At 45.0% G+C, this 16,879-nt stretch overlaps 1 protein-coding gene across 1 annotated transcript in view; it reads left to right on the plus strand.

Annotated features, from left to right (window-relative positions):
- ANKH (ANKH inorganic pyrophosphate transport regulator) overlaps positions 1 to 11,827 on the plus strand; it is a 109,707-nt gene extending 97,880 nt beyond the window's left edge. Inside the window, exon 12 of the mRNA XM_063326131.1 lies at positions 1,872 to 11,827. Within this exon, the coding sequence (XP_063182201.1) occupies positions 1,872 to 1,988 (117 nt within the window). The 3' untranslated portion in view covers positions 1,989 to 11,827. The remainder of the gene's footprint in view (positions 1 to 1,871) is intronic.
- Positions 11,828 to 16,879: the final 5,052 nt, after the last annotated feature.

Below are 16,879 nucleotides of genomic sequence, written 5' to 3' on the forward strand. Positions count from 1 at the left end.
ATGTATATATACAGGTAATAAGCTTGGATGAGTAATACATGTATATGTATATGTATACTTTTATTTCTTTATAAAACCAGCTCTGCTGGAAATGGACAAAAAGTACAGCTGCTTATTTTTTTGCCATATGAAGAAGTGGCTTAAAACAAGACATACTTCTGCAGCTGTAGAGGATAAGAGCTTACAAACGTAACGTACTTAAACAGGCAATGATTTCTCATAGACATGCTTGTACACATTTCACACACTACAATCCTGCATGTACGGAGTAGTAGCAGGATTTCAAAGAATATTTCACTAACTGAAGTCAAACGTAGGATAAATATTGGCTTGGTGACTGGGTGCATCGCAGTACCCGTGTGTGGTGCCCTTCCAGTTACAAGTTCAAGTTTCTGTGTAGGGCAGCAGGCCCAACTCCAAGCAGAAACAGCGTGGTGTGTGCATCGTTCCATGGTGCAGAAGGACTCTGTGGATGGGAGCAGAAAATATAATCTATGCATTTGCTTCTTTTTTTACAATTATATTTCTTACTAAAGGCCAAGTGAAGATGCCTACCACTTCTGTTTTTAGCAAAAAGGTATGGAAGATGGAATATCTAAAAGCCTTGTGTTGGAACCAACTAAAACCAGTTTTGATATGTGTTAACAGCACAGGCTACAGCAACAGACCAAAATGTACAAGGTTGACCTTGATCTCAGTCACAATTAGTCTGTCATGTTTTTCTTGAGCACCGATGAGTGAAACCTGTAGGCTCTGAAATGGCTTTTCTTGGCCTGTGGTTTCACAACATGTATCTGTTTGGACAAACTTTCTCATTGCTTGTTTGTTACAGTAGTAGCTCATAGAGCATTTCTGGCCAGGGACATGGTACTTAATTTTCTGCAGTGATGAGTGCAGGTAGTAGTAGTAATAACTGTGCCAACATAATTTATTCCCTTACCGGAATTAGTGTGTAGCTGACGGCATCCTCTCAACAACCAATGTGACGATGGCAGAGCCAACCGGTAGCTGTATACACCAACTTGTTTTCATCTACAGTGGTAATAAAAGAGCAGCGTTTGAGAGCTGCAAATCAAACATTGTGTAGACACCTTTGCAGTGTTGAAACTCTGATATGCCCAACTCAGCTGAATCAATAATACCTGTGGGGGACTTTTTGTCAGCTGTACAAGGGTTTTCTGTAAAACTAGTCAGCCTGCTGAGAAATGGATAATAAGGAACAGATGCTTCTACTTGTTTTGTAGTGGGGCTGAATGCTTCTTAGCTTTACTAATCCAGGACATCCTGGATGAATCATAGGACTCTTGAATGCCCTCCTGCTCCTGCTAGCCAAAAATACTCTAATGTTACTTGGCCCTGGTGGGGTGGGGGATCACAGTGGATCAGCATTACCAAGAAAAGCCAGAACGCTCACATCTTGTAAAATTCCTGAAGTTTGACGTTTGAGAAACTGGATTGCCACCTCTCTCTCTCTCCCCCTAGAGCAGCTTATCTTCTCTCATATTTTCTTTGCTTTTCTGTTGACCTTTTTTTAATAAAAAGTCTGTGATGTAAAAGGTTCCAGATGCTCTCTTCCCTCTAGTCATGCTGAACCCTGTTTTGGATGTTACCTAGCATAAGAAATGCCTCTATTGTTGCATTTATGTTAGAAAGGAGAAAGCTGAGCCCCAGGAAAGTTATGGAAACCTTCTAAGTTAAGGCATCTTATTAGTGATGAGCCATGAATATGACACAAATATTCTATGTCTTAATAACATACTAAAAAAACCCACCTCATTATTTGCACCTCACTTCTTCCAGTGCCCAAAGGTTTTAGGACTGTGTTCATGCACAGCTTCCTGATAGGTTTCTGAATGCTTGTTTCGATCTAGAAAAAGAAGCGGAACGAGAACGAAGCAGCTACAGAAGGTGAAGACTCTGCAATGACCGACATGCCTCACACAGAGGAAATGACAGACATCGTAGAAATGAGAGAAGAGAATGAATAATAAATGGGATGCAATTGTTCTCTGCAGGGACGATTGGAGTGACACTTCAGCATCTTGTCGTCTCTCATACTTTTTTGTTTGTTCGTTTTTATTTTTGTAATAAAGAGGCCTTGATTTAAAAGGTTTCAGATAAATTCTCTAGCATACTGAGTATGCTCTCACTGATGAGGGACCTAAAAAGAGGTCTTTGCTTCTTTTTTCTTTTTTTTTTTCCCCCAATTGAATTTGTTTTCTCACTCCATGCAAACACAAAAGATACAATTGCATCACTGTAGAGTCTTCCTTACTTATGCATCCACCTTCTCTGGACAATCTGCATTTGTCAACCAAAGCCCTGCTCTCTGTGCACTTGTGTGTGTGTGCGCGCGTGTGTGTGTGTGTGCGCCCCCGCACACGCACACACAGGCGTGCCACTGGCTCAATGCTACTGCCATAATCCCACTCCCTTCCCTCTTTCCTTTTCCTTCCTTTTCTTTATGAGAAATGTAAAGGAAAAGAAGTTTGGAATACAGAGCTTTATTTTACTTGCTTGAATATGACTTTGCTACATAAACTAATATACTATGGTGAACTATATCTTTTTGTTTGGCCTCATCACTAGAGCTTATACTGCACAGGGTACAAGACAGGGAGGAACGTGTAAGTCTCCGCATGCAAAGTGGAGAAAAACAGGTTCCTCTCTCATGTTAAAAGTGTGTGGATGTCTATATACACACACAGGTACATAAAGAGAGACATACATATATATATCTCTATATATATATGCATACGATAAAAAAAATACACACGGGACAAGAACTCTATGTAGCTTTCATTCCATCAGAAAGATAGTAATCTTTTGAAAAATGTTAACACTCAATTCAGAGTTTTCTTGACTCGTTAAACCCCACCTTACCTATAATTTTCTTTAGAAAAAAAAACAAACATGCACTTTCCTCTTGTGAAGAGGGTGATGGCAACTGATAGACTTTGACTGTATTTGAATTTAAAAAAAAATAAATATTGACAAGCTTTACCAAAGTTCTTGTCCACTGATTTGACTTTAATTTTTGAAGGTTGCTCTATATACTTATTTCTGGTGCCTATATATTTTAAAAAAAGAAATCAGATAAGGTATGCAGGATACCATGGTATATCGCATTACTACACGTAGCTCCATGAAATTTTTTATATAGAGACGTACACATACTCGCACGCACACGTGTGTGTGTGTATGGATATATAAATATATTTATACACACACACACACACATACATATATGTATGTTTCGCTATACTATATTTACCTATGCAGTAGATCAAAATCCATATGGTGAAGCTCAAGTACTGATGGTCCTCCCAGTCGCTAATTAGGGACCGTGATCGTGTGTTAGCTCTCAAGGCAGGAGTGGCGTGGCGGTGAGGAGCTGCTCGCATCAGTCAGCGCGGGCCGTGCTTCGCGAAGGCGGCAGGCGCTGCGTGGCTGGGGTGGGCCGTAAATGACAGAGCGTGAGGTCGGGTGGGTGACGTGTATCAGATTCAAACTCAGCCTATGTAAGAGGTGACCGAACCGGAGAGGGTTTGGGTGCCGCCCGTGAGGGCTGCAGCAGCAGCAGCTTTGTATTTCTGTGCTCTTCTGCGCTTGGCTGCGGGGCAGCATTCGTTACCGGTTTGTCGTAGCTTGGGTTCTTTCAGATTTAATCGTGACGGAGTCTGGAAACGGTTTTCCTCCGTGCTATATCCGTAGATCAGTTAATTTAAACCTTATTTAGTAAAAGTATATTTTTCTAAGTTGTGGAGATGATTATTTAATTGTGGACAGATTCCATTTCTAGATTTATTTGCCAGGTAGTCCCAGCACTCAGAGAACTGATCAAAACTAAACATTACTTTAAATGTTATATCAATATATGTGTATGTAGACATACACGTGTATAAATATATATATTGTATATTATGTACATTTATTTTAAGCTACAATACATCTCCTATTTTTCCAAGTTCAGCTAAAAATTTCTCTAAATAACTACAGAGTTGGCTAGTAACCAGTTATGGCCATCAGGAAAGGCATTGTATCAATGAACTTTACATTTTCTTGTAAACATTTGTACCAATTTGTTACCTGTACAAATGCAATAAGAAAAAGCGTAGAAATTATTGTGTTGGACACCAGATGTGCAAAATGAGTTCATGGCTAATGAGCAGTGGCACTGGGAGGGTGAGACTAAATCCATTAACCACACGCTTTCTGTGCCACCACAAGGTTTTTCTCCTTGTTTCTGACAGTAGTTTTAAAAAAAAAAAGTTTAAAAAAACCCAAACCTCAAACAAATGAACTTTGTGCAGTATGTAGACTGTACATATTCATGAATACAGGCTCTCAAACAGTCACATGTATATAACACATATATAGACTGTTACAGATGATGGTGGCCATTTGAGGTCTTTTCCGTTCACGTAGTTTTGGTTTCTCCAGTACATTTATATCCAAGTCCACAAGACACAGTTTTTCAGGAACTGTAGAGATAAAGCAAGAAAATATTTTTGTGTAATATTTCTTTTGATACACGACTAAAATTCTAATGGCTTTTTTTTTTTTTTTTAAGAATTTTGAGTATTGCTGATGTAGGTTTTGAGGTAATAGTTGCACCAAAAAGTATAAATTTGAAAGCGAATTAAGTGAAACACGGAAACTTTTTGCTTTAGACAGAAGATGAATAATTATGAGAACTGAATTATTGATCATACAGAATTAAACTAAGGGTGTTGCAAAACATAAATTTTCAGTTGTGTGGGTAAGACTTAATAGTCCTTTACTTGGCAAGGTACCAAATGAGGGCGGGAGTGGTGGGATTTGGGCAAGAACTGGCGCAGTCACCTAAGGGCAGCACGCATTGCGTCTCTTCCCAATTCTTGTGGGCAACGCATTTCTTAACATTGCTCTGCTGGATGAACAAAAACACGCTGACATTTCTGGAAGGAGGGGTTCCAAACCAGCCCCTCGCGTCAGGGTGCGGAGCCGGGAGATGCGTGCTCAAGGAGCTCCATGTCTCCCACAGCCTCTCATTCCAAAACCTCCCTGCTCCCGCTCCCCGTGGGTGGCAAGTTGAGCTGGGCTGGCGAGGCAGCCAGCCTGGTGGGCTACGGGTTGGGAGCAGGCAGCCCTCCTCCTTGGCTGGAGCCCCAGTCAGAGCGTTACTGGTCCCAGTGTCTCTGTCAGGCAGACGCTGGTGCGCGCACACCGTGCAGCACCTCTTCCTTCCCAAAAGGACTTTCCTGACTTCTGGTAAAACGGCTTAGCCGTCTCCTCTTGTGTTAATTGCTTAGGAAATCACTGCCTGTCTCTGTGAGAGGTATTTTCCAAGAGAAACCTGTTTGGTTTCCAGTTAGGAGAACCGGAGCACAGTCAACTCAATGAATCCACGTGGAGGCTTTCCAGACTTCCTTGAGAATTACTGAATTATACCATCAAGAGTTACAATAAAAAGAGATCTGCATCCTACATCTTAAATTTCAGAACAGCTCACATGGTGGGAAATAAGAGCAGAACACCAATAAGCTGTGGATTAATGTTCCTCGGTTTTTAATTGTACGTAAAATTGCGTTAACATCTTGAGTTTTCCTTTTGCAGAATTCCCAGGAAACATTGGGGGTGGGTTTTTTTTGCCCTAAGCAGCCCTCTCACGCTTAGCAAGCAGTGGACCTGGTGGAAAAGGCTCCATGTTTCCCAGCCAGTGCTTGATGCCATTCGGGCGCAGCAGCGGGTTCCCAGGCGTGGGGCGTCCCCGCTCCCCGTCCCCCCCCCGGCACAGCCGGGCCAGGCAGGAGCGCTGGGCTGCCCCCTTCTTAGATAGAGCCACCCCGAGCGGAGAGGACTGGGTGAGTAACAGAGAAGTCTTTTGTTTTACGCTCATTTTGCTGCTAAATATTTCCTTTGAGGGGGGAGAGATTTATATCTGGCCCTTGCTCGGCTTTTTGCCGAATCTGCAGCCAGAGAGGGAGCAGCCCGAGACGGAGGGCGAGCTGATGAATGCAGCCGATTCAGGGCAGGCCACGACATGCGAACAGAAACCTTTTGAAGGCGAGGGCGCCTTCTTTTGTGGGATGGCGCCTCGCGCTTAAAAAGAAGGGAGAAAGGATGCTTTCAGGCCCCGGGTGCCCAGAGTCGCCAGGCATAGCTGTGCGTGGGGCTGCAAGGTGGCAACGGGGACGGGGCATCCTTGCGGCTCCCGCATCCCGGCCCGCATCCCGCCGCCGGCATCCTCGGCAACGCGCAGGACGGTGCAGGGGATGGCAAGGTGGCAGGGTCGGCTCTGTCTCTCGCTGAGATTTTGTGGTTGCGGCGTGATCGGCACAGGGTCGAGTGGCGCTGGGTGTTACCTGGGCGTGGTTGGAGTAGCCATTAGTGTGTTGGAAAGCCACGCACAGGTGTATGTGTATGAGAGCGTTTTGCGGACATTTTTATTTTGGCACGAGCATAGTTCATTGGAACGAGGATTTAAGCCTAAACATGACCCTAATGTGGGACTAGTAATAAGCCATTTTTAAAAAATTGCGATTTAAAGCTACATGAAAGAGTAAATAAAACGCCATTTGAGCAGACCTTATACCAGTAAGCTAAAGCATGATTTAGATCAGTAAGGTGGGATGAGGGAGAAAGGGGAAATGTTGAAAAGCTTGTGGGTGTTGCATATCCAGCCTAAAGACAGCAGCAGGGCCTGGAGATGAGCGAAACGGAGCAGAAAACAGCAGAGCGGCGGCTGCCGCTGTTTCCCTTTCGGCTGCCCCAGAGAGGGGCTGGAGGGTGAGGAGCAAGGCGTCCGCTAGACACCGCTCTTAAGTGTCCGAGGGAGGAGCATGAAACGTTTTAGAAGAGTATTCAAGCAGAAATGAACCAGCATGCAGGTTTTGGAAGGTGCGTAGAGGAGGCAGTACAAAGCTGGCTGTTTCTGAGTAACTGGCAGGGCTGCCTTGGGGAAATGTCACGTAACATTACCTCAATAAAAAAGAAAATTATCAAAATTTTGGTATCCAATTGGCATTTCCCAAAGACCAACTTAACCATAAAACGTTAGGATTCCCTTCCCTTGTTCACGTTTGCTTTTTTACTCAAATTCAAGTGCAGAATACCGTATTTTTTGAGGGGCACAAGCTCCCGGGGAGGCTGTGGGGGCTCGTGGCAGAGCCCCGGTGGGAAGAGGAGCTCCAGATTCCTTCCACGCCCTGCAACACGCTGTATTCAATCGCAGCCCGACAGCATCATGAAACGAGGCAGAATTATCAGCTTAGCAGCAAACCGGGTCCGAGCGTGGGTGCCGACCGGCAGCAGCACTGCGGGAGGGAGCGGGGGAGCCCTGGCTCTGGGCTCCGGCTGCGACACCTCGCCTGGGTTTGCTTCAGAGAGCCAAGTTCTGTTGTCGGTGGGTAGATGTGCTCCTCAGCAACACCACCGCCAGACCCCTCAGTAATTGGCACCTTCTGAAGAAAAAGGCCAAAGACAAAATAGGAGAGGGGCAGAGAGACCGAGCCTTAAGCCCAGCTAGGAGCGCGTACTCACACAGAAGGGCGTTTTGGCTGCAAGCTTGTGCAAATTAATTGTACAGTTAGAGCGTGAGGCTTCAGCCTCAGCATTTCATAATCAAGATACCCACTCTATTTCAGTAAAACAGGGGAATTTTGGTAGATTTTTAGGTGCTCTTGTCTTTGCAGCCCTGAGGAGGAAGTTTTCCTTAGTACTACCAAGCCTTGTCACTGCTCAAATCAATTTACTAGTTTTATCTCATCGTTATTTTCTGTCATGTTCTTCAGGCGTTTCCTTATTTTCTTCTGAAGGCTCCTGCTAGGCTTATTTTGTCTGTTGGCAGTTTGAGAAGGAAACCGCAATCGTCATGTTGACTGAATGTCAAGTAATGCCATGATTAAACAGTAGCTTACAACAAAACTCTTCTTTGACAGACTGTTTTTTCAATTTTCATTTGCTAAGCTGAAAAGGAGAGTCCAGAAGTAGAAGGAATGAGGGGGTGTCTTTATTTAAAATCGAGAATTAAAAGAATTAATTGAAGTTCACTACTTAACTCAGCCACTTGGTGAGTTTCTAATGATCCATAAGGCCGCAACCCAAACTTTTCCAGCAAAGTTAGCACCGCATCCCCAGAGCGGCGCAGAATAGTTTGAAGCCCTGGGAAACACAAGACTTCGTATATTTCACAACTAAATGGGTAACTTAATGAGTTGGAGAGCCCCCTTAGCAGGGACAATCAATTAAGTTTAAAATTCAGCTGGGCATGAGCAGCCTGATACAATGTCTAAGGTCACCCTGCTTTGAGCCGGGGTGGGAGATAGATAAGACGATGGCCTGCGGTCCCCTTCTGACATAAATTGTTCTCTGATTCAGTCAGGGACCTAAAGAGGTCCCTTCATCTTAAGGGACTTGACTTTTTTAGGCTTTTGGTTCAGAGTTGAGAGACAGTGCCTACTAGGGCTCATGAGAGCAAAAATCTGGGCTGCAGAGATTCTTTTGCTGATGACGAAATTTTCATATTGCAGAGCCAGCTGTAAAGCACCTCCCACCCTCTGGGAGCCCACAAGGAGGGCAAAGCAAAAATAAGCTATTGTATCTGCAGATGAAATATTTGAGTACTGTGCTGCACTTTTCCAATTAACTCTCTAAGCAAAACTGCCTGAAACCAGCAAGCAATTGCATCTGCTGCCTGCTTCCTCCCGTCTCTCTTCATGCTCATCATTCAGCACAAAAAAAAAACAAAGCAAAACAAAACAAAAAAACCTGCTCTTTGTAATCAAGGTAATGCAAAGTAAATACTTACATTTTTGTAATAAAACAGCTTGGCCTATCTACAAATGAGAGCATATAAATCCCCTCTTAGGAAAGGATGAATTTTAAAATTGGAACAACAGCTTGATCCATAATTCAGCAAAAACACAACAGAAAAGCAAGGAAAAAAGTGCAGAACTTAAAAATAAATCATTTTAATTGTGTTAACTTTTAATGAGATTCTGCCTGGGTGGAAAGTAAAGTGTATGTACACAAGCAGAAAACAGCAGGGCCTGGAACTAACATCCACTGCTCAACTTTGTAGTTTGCTCTCCAAAGCAGCACTAATGTAACTCTGGTTTTGTGTCTTGTTATGATAAACAAAAAATTCTTCCTAAGTGATAGTTAAATAATTGAAAGGCTACCAGCAATAAGTTTACTTAGCTCAACTGATTTCAGCCGCAGAGTTTTCAAGCGCCACAAAATTGTGAAGGCAAAACCTCCAAAGACGTTGAAGGTGCGTATGCGTTTTTGTGGATGGCACATCCTTACTTACTGCCATCAGCAAGCTTTTTAAAATAAATCTAATCAATCTTTAAATAACGTATTTCAAAGTGCACTTCACTTAGTTTAGGCTTAATAAAAATCTGCCTGCGATATCCTGTATATTTTTAAAACGCAAATGCACAAGATGTGAAATTCAGCCTGCGTGTTTATACTGGGCAGAAACCCCCACCACCGTCATCAAGGCAATCAATCAGGCTTAGCTCCCGTCAGGTTTATGATTTTTCAGAACGTTGTTCTCACTGCTCCGTTATTTTAGCTCAGCTTTCGGTGTTGCTGCCTCCCCTTTTGTTTCTGGAAGCCAGGAGCCAGGGGAGGGTTTGTGGTGAGAGGCACTGGGATGGCTGGAGGACCCCCCCCCAGCTCGTCTGCTGAGAGGGAGGGTGGCTTGAGGCCGGAACCTCGGAGCTCCTTTAGCAAGATGTGGTTCGATGGCTTGTCACTCCACCGTTGGGTGTGAGCTGGCGGCAGGGATCCTCCCCGGGGCTGGCTGTTCGGAAGACGAGGAAAAAAATAGATGTTGCCTGTTGCTGGTGGACTCGAGGTTGGGAGTATCAGAGCCCCCCCGTGCAGCTTGTATGATTTGTTCTGCGGCACTGTCGGAGCACGTTACTGCCACAGGCCACAGAAATCCAAACTTGGAGACTGAGGACCCGACTCTGCGAGGTGGCGCGGGTGAATGTGTTTCGTGGTGCGCGGGCAGCCCAGCCCAGCAGCGGTCCCAAGCTTGGAGAAAGTCTTGCTTCATCTGTGTCAGCCAGAAAGCTTCGGGGCATGCTCTGGAGGAGCACACGCGAGCGAGGGGGTGTGGAGGAGCGACTGTGTGTATGTGGAGCCAGAGGGAGTGCTGGGCACAAATGAATGAGTTGAAGTGTCTTTCGCGAGCACCCCACACTGCGTTACCCTGCAAGGACCACACTGGTGGCCAGAGTGAGCTGTAGCCATTTATCATGTTTAGTGAAAGGTTTGCTGACCTTTAAAGGTTATCGGGCAGCATTACTAGATACTGGTGACTAGGGAGTACCAAACTTTATAGTGCTAGGAGCACAAAAGACAGCAAACTTCGCCATGAGAACACCCACATGTCCTGCTCCCTCCATCTTTGCGTACTTGAGCAGGGCCAGCCACAAAGTGACTCTAGACAGAAGCTACAAAGGTTGAGCAAAACCTAAAGGGCAGAGCAGAAGACGAGGGCTATTTTGTCTTCACAGCAGGAAATCATTGTGGAGGAGAACCAAATTGTGTAGAGGTAACCCCCAGAAAGTCTCTCAAAGGAGATGCAGTTTCTGAACAAGGTTCAAGACAACTTTGACCACATCATGTGCGGTCAGACTGCGCCGTTTGTAGAGTAGTATTACAAGACTAGCAGGTTCTCCAATCTCAGAGAGGTGCTATAAGGATAAAATTTACTAATGCTGGTGAAAGATGCTTGGATACTACAGGGAACACCACCACAGAAATGCCTAAAAAAACTGAATTCATATTTGCGTGTTTTAAATGTGCCTTTAGGTTCTCTAAAATTGACTTGTTTTTAGTTTCATGGAAATACTTTTAAAAATCGGGAGTGGGGAGTAGTGTCTGGAAGCAGCATCCTAAAAAATGGGCAGCACAAAGTCTGAAGACTCTTGCTTGGGAAAGAGGGGAAAGGATGCTTGGGGGCCTTGTCTTTTCCCCACCTGACCCTCAGACCATGGAGCGTTCTGCAGGACGGCTTGTTCTGTTCTCAGCAGGTTTCCGACACTGAAAGAGTCAAGAGCAGTAGCTGGCCACCCTTTAGGGCCTGCTGCAGTTGCATTGGGATTAAGGTCAATTCTCTAACACCTTTCTGTAGAGAAAAAGCACCATTTTTTCAGTTCATTTCTGTAATTTGAAGGTAAACCTGAGGACTAGGCAAAGGCGTATTTCACCTGAGAGGTATCGCTTGGTTTTCATTTCTTTCAGAATATTTTTCAGTATCATATTCAGATTCTTTCCTTCAGGATAAAGCTGTCTTTATGCAAAGCAGTGTGCCTAATAGCCATCCTCGACTACTTAAACAAGTCAATTTTGCAAGGACTGTAGGTGTCAAGCCAGAGCACCGTTTGGGACTACAGTACAGGGATCCTAGATCTTAAATGAAATGTTACCTCATGCATCATTTTCTGTCATACTTGTAGAATTCCAGTTGATTTCTCTCAAAATAAACATTGCTTTCTGTAGTTTGTACATGTGCTAAAGCTACCGGTTTGGTTTTTTGGTGACCATTTTGTTCTGCTTTAAACGTGGGTTTTCTTTAAACTCTAAAGAAACCAATGATGGTAAAAACTTTGTACATTTTTAAACGACTGCTAAGGTCAAAAGTATAAAAGTATCTGTTGCATTAAAATTGAGTGCTGTTTATGTATTTAACAGAGATGTATGGTTTTGCATTGTTAAAAAGAATGATCTATGCTTTCTTGGTGGGGGGGGAATCTGTGCTCCAATGTTGTCTGATAGCTTTCATATTCTAATTACTTTAAGTAAAGTTCTAACAGTTTGCATACGATTCATGATTCTGATTGCTTCTGTTTTATTAATTCTGATAATCTGACATGGTCTAAAGTGCTCTTCTCATTTGGAACAAGCAAAATGTACCTCCTGGAGAGAAATAATTCCAACAAGCAAATTGTTTTTGAATTATGAGCATGATGCTGCCAACTGCAAGGTCTTAACTTGAAGTTAATGAAATCCAAGGGTATGTGTACAATGACGCAAGGCAAGCTCTGTATTTCTACAAAACCTCCAAGTGGTCTTGATATGGAAATACCATGGTCAGAATACTTTTTCCACACTGAATCTAAAATGTTCATCATTCCTGTTAAATAGACACTTAGTACTTAAAAGGAGAACATTATTCTCATCAGGCCAGGGCAAACTCAAATGTCATGAGAAGATGCTTCATCCATCCATCCATCCGGCAAGCCACCAAAGCTGTTCTTATGACGCTGTGAAAACATTCCTTAACCAAAAATGTTTAGTGTTTGATTTTGAACAACACGTCCCCTGGGTACTCCCAGATGACTGAACCTGAGCTGCCCAGAGGCAGTGAGAAGGCTGGCTATGGGACCACAGCCTTAAATGGCTCTCCTGATGCGACACTTGAGCAGCCACTGTTTTTAGAAAGGTCTTGGAGAGGTACAATGTTAGGGCTTTGCTCATACCTGTGACCAACCCCCCCCAGGAGTCTTGCTGCCTCAGCTCTCCTCATGCTGGCCCACAGCAGAGATCCAGACGATGCTCTCGGAGACCAGTCCAGCTTCTCCAGCCCGCAAAATGACCACCTCACATACTGTTTTCTATTTTCAATTTTAGGCAGCCGGCTATCTCCAGTGTCCCGTATCCCTAAAGCCTGGCCTGCCTTAGGGTCCCCCACACCTCCTCAGCCTGCTTCGTCTTGTCTCCTCTCCCTGCGGCTCCCCAGCCACCCTCTCATCCCCCCAGCACCTGTGGCCATTTCCCCCCTGCAGTGCAGGGGTCGGTGGTCCCCCACCTCTGTGGGGTGTTCCCTGCCATCCCTGTGACAGGGCTGGGAGCAGCAGCTCTGTTTATCCTTGCCCTTGGCACGGGATGGTGCAGGGGCCCTTTGGGGACCCCTGAACCGGCCACGGCTTTCGCCATGTTCAACTCCCCCTTCCCCGCTCTCCAGCCCCCAACTGCTGTCCCCATGGCTGGAGAAAGGATCCCCTCATGTCTGGTCACATTCCTGCCCGAGACCAGGAACACTGAGAGAGGCCTAGAATATAATTAGGGCATCTAAATGAGCAAACAATAGCTCCCTTAGCCACTCGCAGGTGCACACTCGTTAGCTGCCGGCACCCGCCGCTGCCTTCCCATGGCCTGACCTTGCCCAGCTCTCCCCGCCCGGAGCGCTGGCCTGGCAGGAAGCCAGGAAAAAAAAAATGGGAAAGAAAAGAAAAATAAGGGCTCTGATAGGGCTCAGAAAAAGATACGGCCTTTCTGCCTGCCAGTCATCCACACCCGCTCGGGAGGGCAAGGGCAAGCGAGCCAACATCCCCATGGATTGGGAAGCTGGAGCCTGTTTGAACACAGGCATGAGGATTCCTGCCACAGTGCTTCATTTTCAACAGGTTGAGCACAGCCAAAAGGTGTAAACAGGGTCACATGCTGTGAGTTTGACTTTCTCAAACCCAGCTTTCTCTTTCAGGGACCACATCGGCTTTATTTCTCTCTCCCTAATCAAGAAAGGGTCAGATTGTAAGGAGATAAAAAGTAAGATATGCAGCATGATGCATTATTAATTAACCGTCTTTGCTTGCAGTCTTGAAAGTCCCCCTCCCTCCTCCTCTCCCATCAGCAGACCCTCCTCTGACTGTCCCTCCATCAGTAATGAGGACAATTAGTTCTTCCCTCCATGAGGTATGCTGAAATACAATCCAGTTTATTTCCCCAAAGGGCACTCACAGACCTCAGACAAGAGAGTCCCCGGCCACAGGCAGAAGCCCTCCCGCTCGCAGCCGGAGCTGCACAGCACTTGCTTTTCATAGAATCATAGAATTGCTGAGTTTGGAAGGGACCTTTAAGATCATCGAGTCCGACCTTTAGCCTACCCTGACAAAAGCCGCTTCTAAACCATGTCCCTCAGTGCCCCATCTACCCTTTTTTTAAACACCTCCAGGGATGGTGAATCCACCACCTCCCTGGGCAATATTTTGTGTCTAATAATCAATAACGAAGGGAGGGACGGAGGAAGGGGTGGGAGAGCACAGCTCTGCTGGAGGTCTACAGCGTAAGCGCTGCTGAAGGAAGGTCTGCTCTGTGCCGAGGAAGTGAATGAAAAGGGCTCGTCACCACAGAGAGGCGAAGAATCCCGAAACTACCAGAGGTACGGCAGAAAGCGGGCAAAAGCACCGCCGTCATCTTTTGGCTGGGCTTGTCTGAAACGGCACTTGGGAGCCAGGCGTCAGGCGACCACAGCGACCGCTCTCCCTGTCCCCTGCCACAGGGCAGAGACAGCTGCAGGGAGGAAAACCGACGCCTAGGAGTGCCTGCTGAGGAAGGTGCTGCCCAGAAGGAAGTCAAGCAGTAATTAACTCTCTACACGGGCCGTTCTGTAGCTGTGAAGAAGTGAGCCGCCTTCCTCTAGGTGACTTAAAAGATGTTGCACCTTCCCTTGTCTCATGAGCAGAGGAGCATTTTCCCAGCAGATGGAGCCAGCGCTCCCAAACCTACAGCCAAAACGGATCGCTCTGTGCTGAGCCCGCCTGTCACAAGCAGGTCGTTAATTCACACACCATCCGTCCAGTGCAGCATTTCTTTGAAGAACCAGGTGTTTCGGTGTCAAGCCCCATGGATGGTGACACCATAGCCCCCATGGTGCCACAGGACCACCTTCACAACTGCAGCTTTTATCTTCATTCCGCAAAGGAAATTTCACACCATTATTTTCTTTGAATTTTCCGTGAGCGTAGACCTCTGTTGCTGTTTTCCATCTTCTCGCTGGGAAGGCAGTCACGTCAGAAAGGAGCATCCATGGGGTGGGATGATGGGCAGGGGGATGTAGTAACACCTGGACTTTTCATCTGGGTGTCTTACAAACCAGGCGCTTGTGGAAGCCATCACAGATTTGTTCTAAACAGCCCTAAGCGTTGCTCCAACTTAACTTTTTTTTTTTTTTTTTAATAATGTTTCCAATCATCTACTACCTTTAAAAAAGCCCTCAGTTATTTTGGTTAATTAAAAGAGGTTGGGTTTTTTTTTAGCATGGTTTGATGAGACAAAACCCAGTCTGAGCGAGGAGAACGCGCTACAGAGGGCTTATCAGTAAATGAGCACCATGGAACCACTTGATGGTCTAAAAGTAACCTTAATATTAGAGTCTAAAAGCTAGTACCTAGCAGCACGTGCCAGCCCCCTGTGGTAATACCTGCGGGAGGTGCAGGAGGCCAGTGATGCTCCAGCTGGGTGTTTTCTGGGGACTTTCTTCGGGGGCCTGGATGGAAGGCAAGAGTCTTGAGACACACAGCAGGAGACAGCACGGCCTGCCGCTCTGCAAGGGCTGTTTAATGCAAGGGAAATAAACCGTTAACTCCCTGAAGTCTGGGGGGTTTCTTGTCATTTTAGTTGTAAAAATACCCTTCCCTCTTTCTTTTCAACCCTATTAGCCAAGCAGCTCGAGAGAAGAAATTTTATTTTTGGTTCTTCTGCCCCCCTCTAGAGTATAAATTCCAAAGACAAGCTCAGGTGAGGGAACAGAAGCTGCTGTTAACTCCTGCTTGCCGGCTCGCTGAAAGAAATGCAGTCCTCCAAAACGCAAGCGCTCCCTCGACGCAGTTCGTGACGCCCTGGCACAGAAAATGAACCTTGGCAAGAAGAGATGAACCTGCTGTAGAAGTGGCAAGAAGCAGGCTCTCACGCAAGCGGTTACTTTCAGTTCTACCGAACCACTCTTTGAGCAAAATACCCAGATCTTCTGCTTAAAACAAAGGCCAAAATGTTACACAATACTTAAAAAAAAAAAAAAAATCCACTCCAAGGGGGCTCTAGAAAGAGTTTGAGTGAAACAGCTGCTGTTTTCTCATGGCCCATAAACCCACACTGTATATCTTCCTTGCTTAATATAATTTATTATTTCTCTTAACCTTTCATGCTAAAAAAAAGAAATCTTACAATGCAGAAAACATTCAGAAACACGAAGAGAGCAGCAGTCCAGCAAGTGCTCCACCTCTAAAGCTACACCTGTTACAGTTACATCCATTAATCTATGGATGCAGTGTTTTACACTGAATACATTCCCCTCAGAAATCATTTTTGTCATCTCAGAAATTCAGAAGCAACAGTATGGGCAGTAACAGAGGATTCTTATCATGTATATTCTGTTTTTCTAAGCACTTCACATCTTCATAATACATCTATGGCTAGAACTATTTTGTTGCCCTATATAATAAAGGCAGTAAAATTAAAATACGCTCTGCACACCTGCAAATGTGGTTGGAAACTAATAGATTTATACATTTTTAAAGTTATTTGATTTGCTTTTGAACAACTTGAGGATCCAACCTCACCGTTTTTCAACATAACATTATTCTCGACGCTTTATATAGCCTTGTGTTTGCGTAAAGAGAGTACGCTATCCCAGAAACACCACTCAGAATCACACAGCATGTCTCAGCTAAACCTTAAATTCTTAAAGAGCTTCTTAAAGAAGTTAGCCTGGCTGCGGAGACTCAAATGTGTCAATACACCAGCTGAAGGTTTGGATCAACGCATAAACAAAACCAGCTACTTCGGAAACCAAAGAGAGGGCTTGCTACAAATTTCAACCCCTACTTAGCAGATTCTTATTCAACATACAAACAGATGAACTATTTGGTATTCAAAAAGATAAAAAAAAATTAAAGAAATAAAAATGTCAAGTCCCTTACCACTTCATTTCACAGCGTTCCATACACCTTCATCTCCCTGTGCACTGTTACGGGTAGCTAAATATGTCCCTTCACACGAGTCTATAAAGGTAAGCGGATGCTGCTAAGCCATGGCCTTTTGACATCACCACAGCAGAAGGAAAAGCGTTTTGGTGACGCTGTATTTACTAGCCATG

This window comes from Chroicocephalus ridibundus, chromosome 2, assembly GCF_963924245.1.
Source record: "Chroicocephalus ridibundus chromosome 2, bChrRid1.1, whole genome shotgun sequence".
Lineage (NCBI taxonomy): Eukaryota > Metazoa > Chordata > Aves > Charadriiformes > Laridae > Chroicocephalus > Chroicocephalus ridibundus.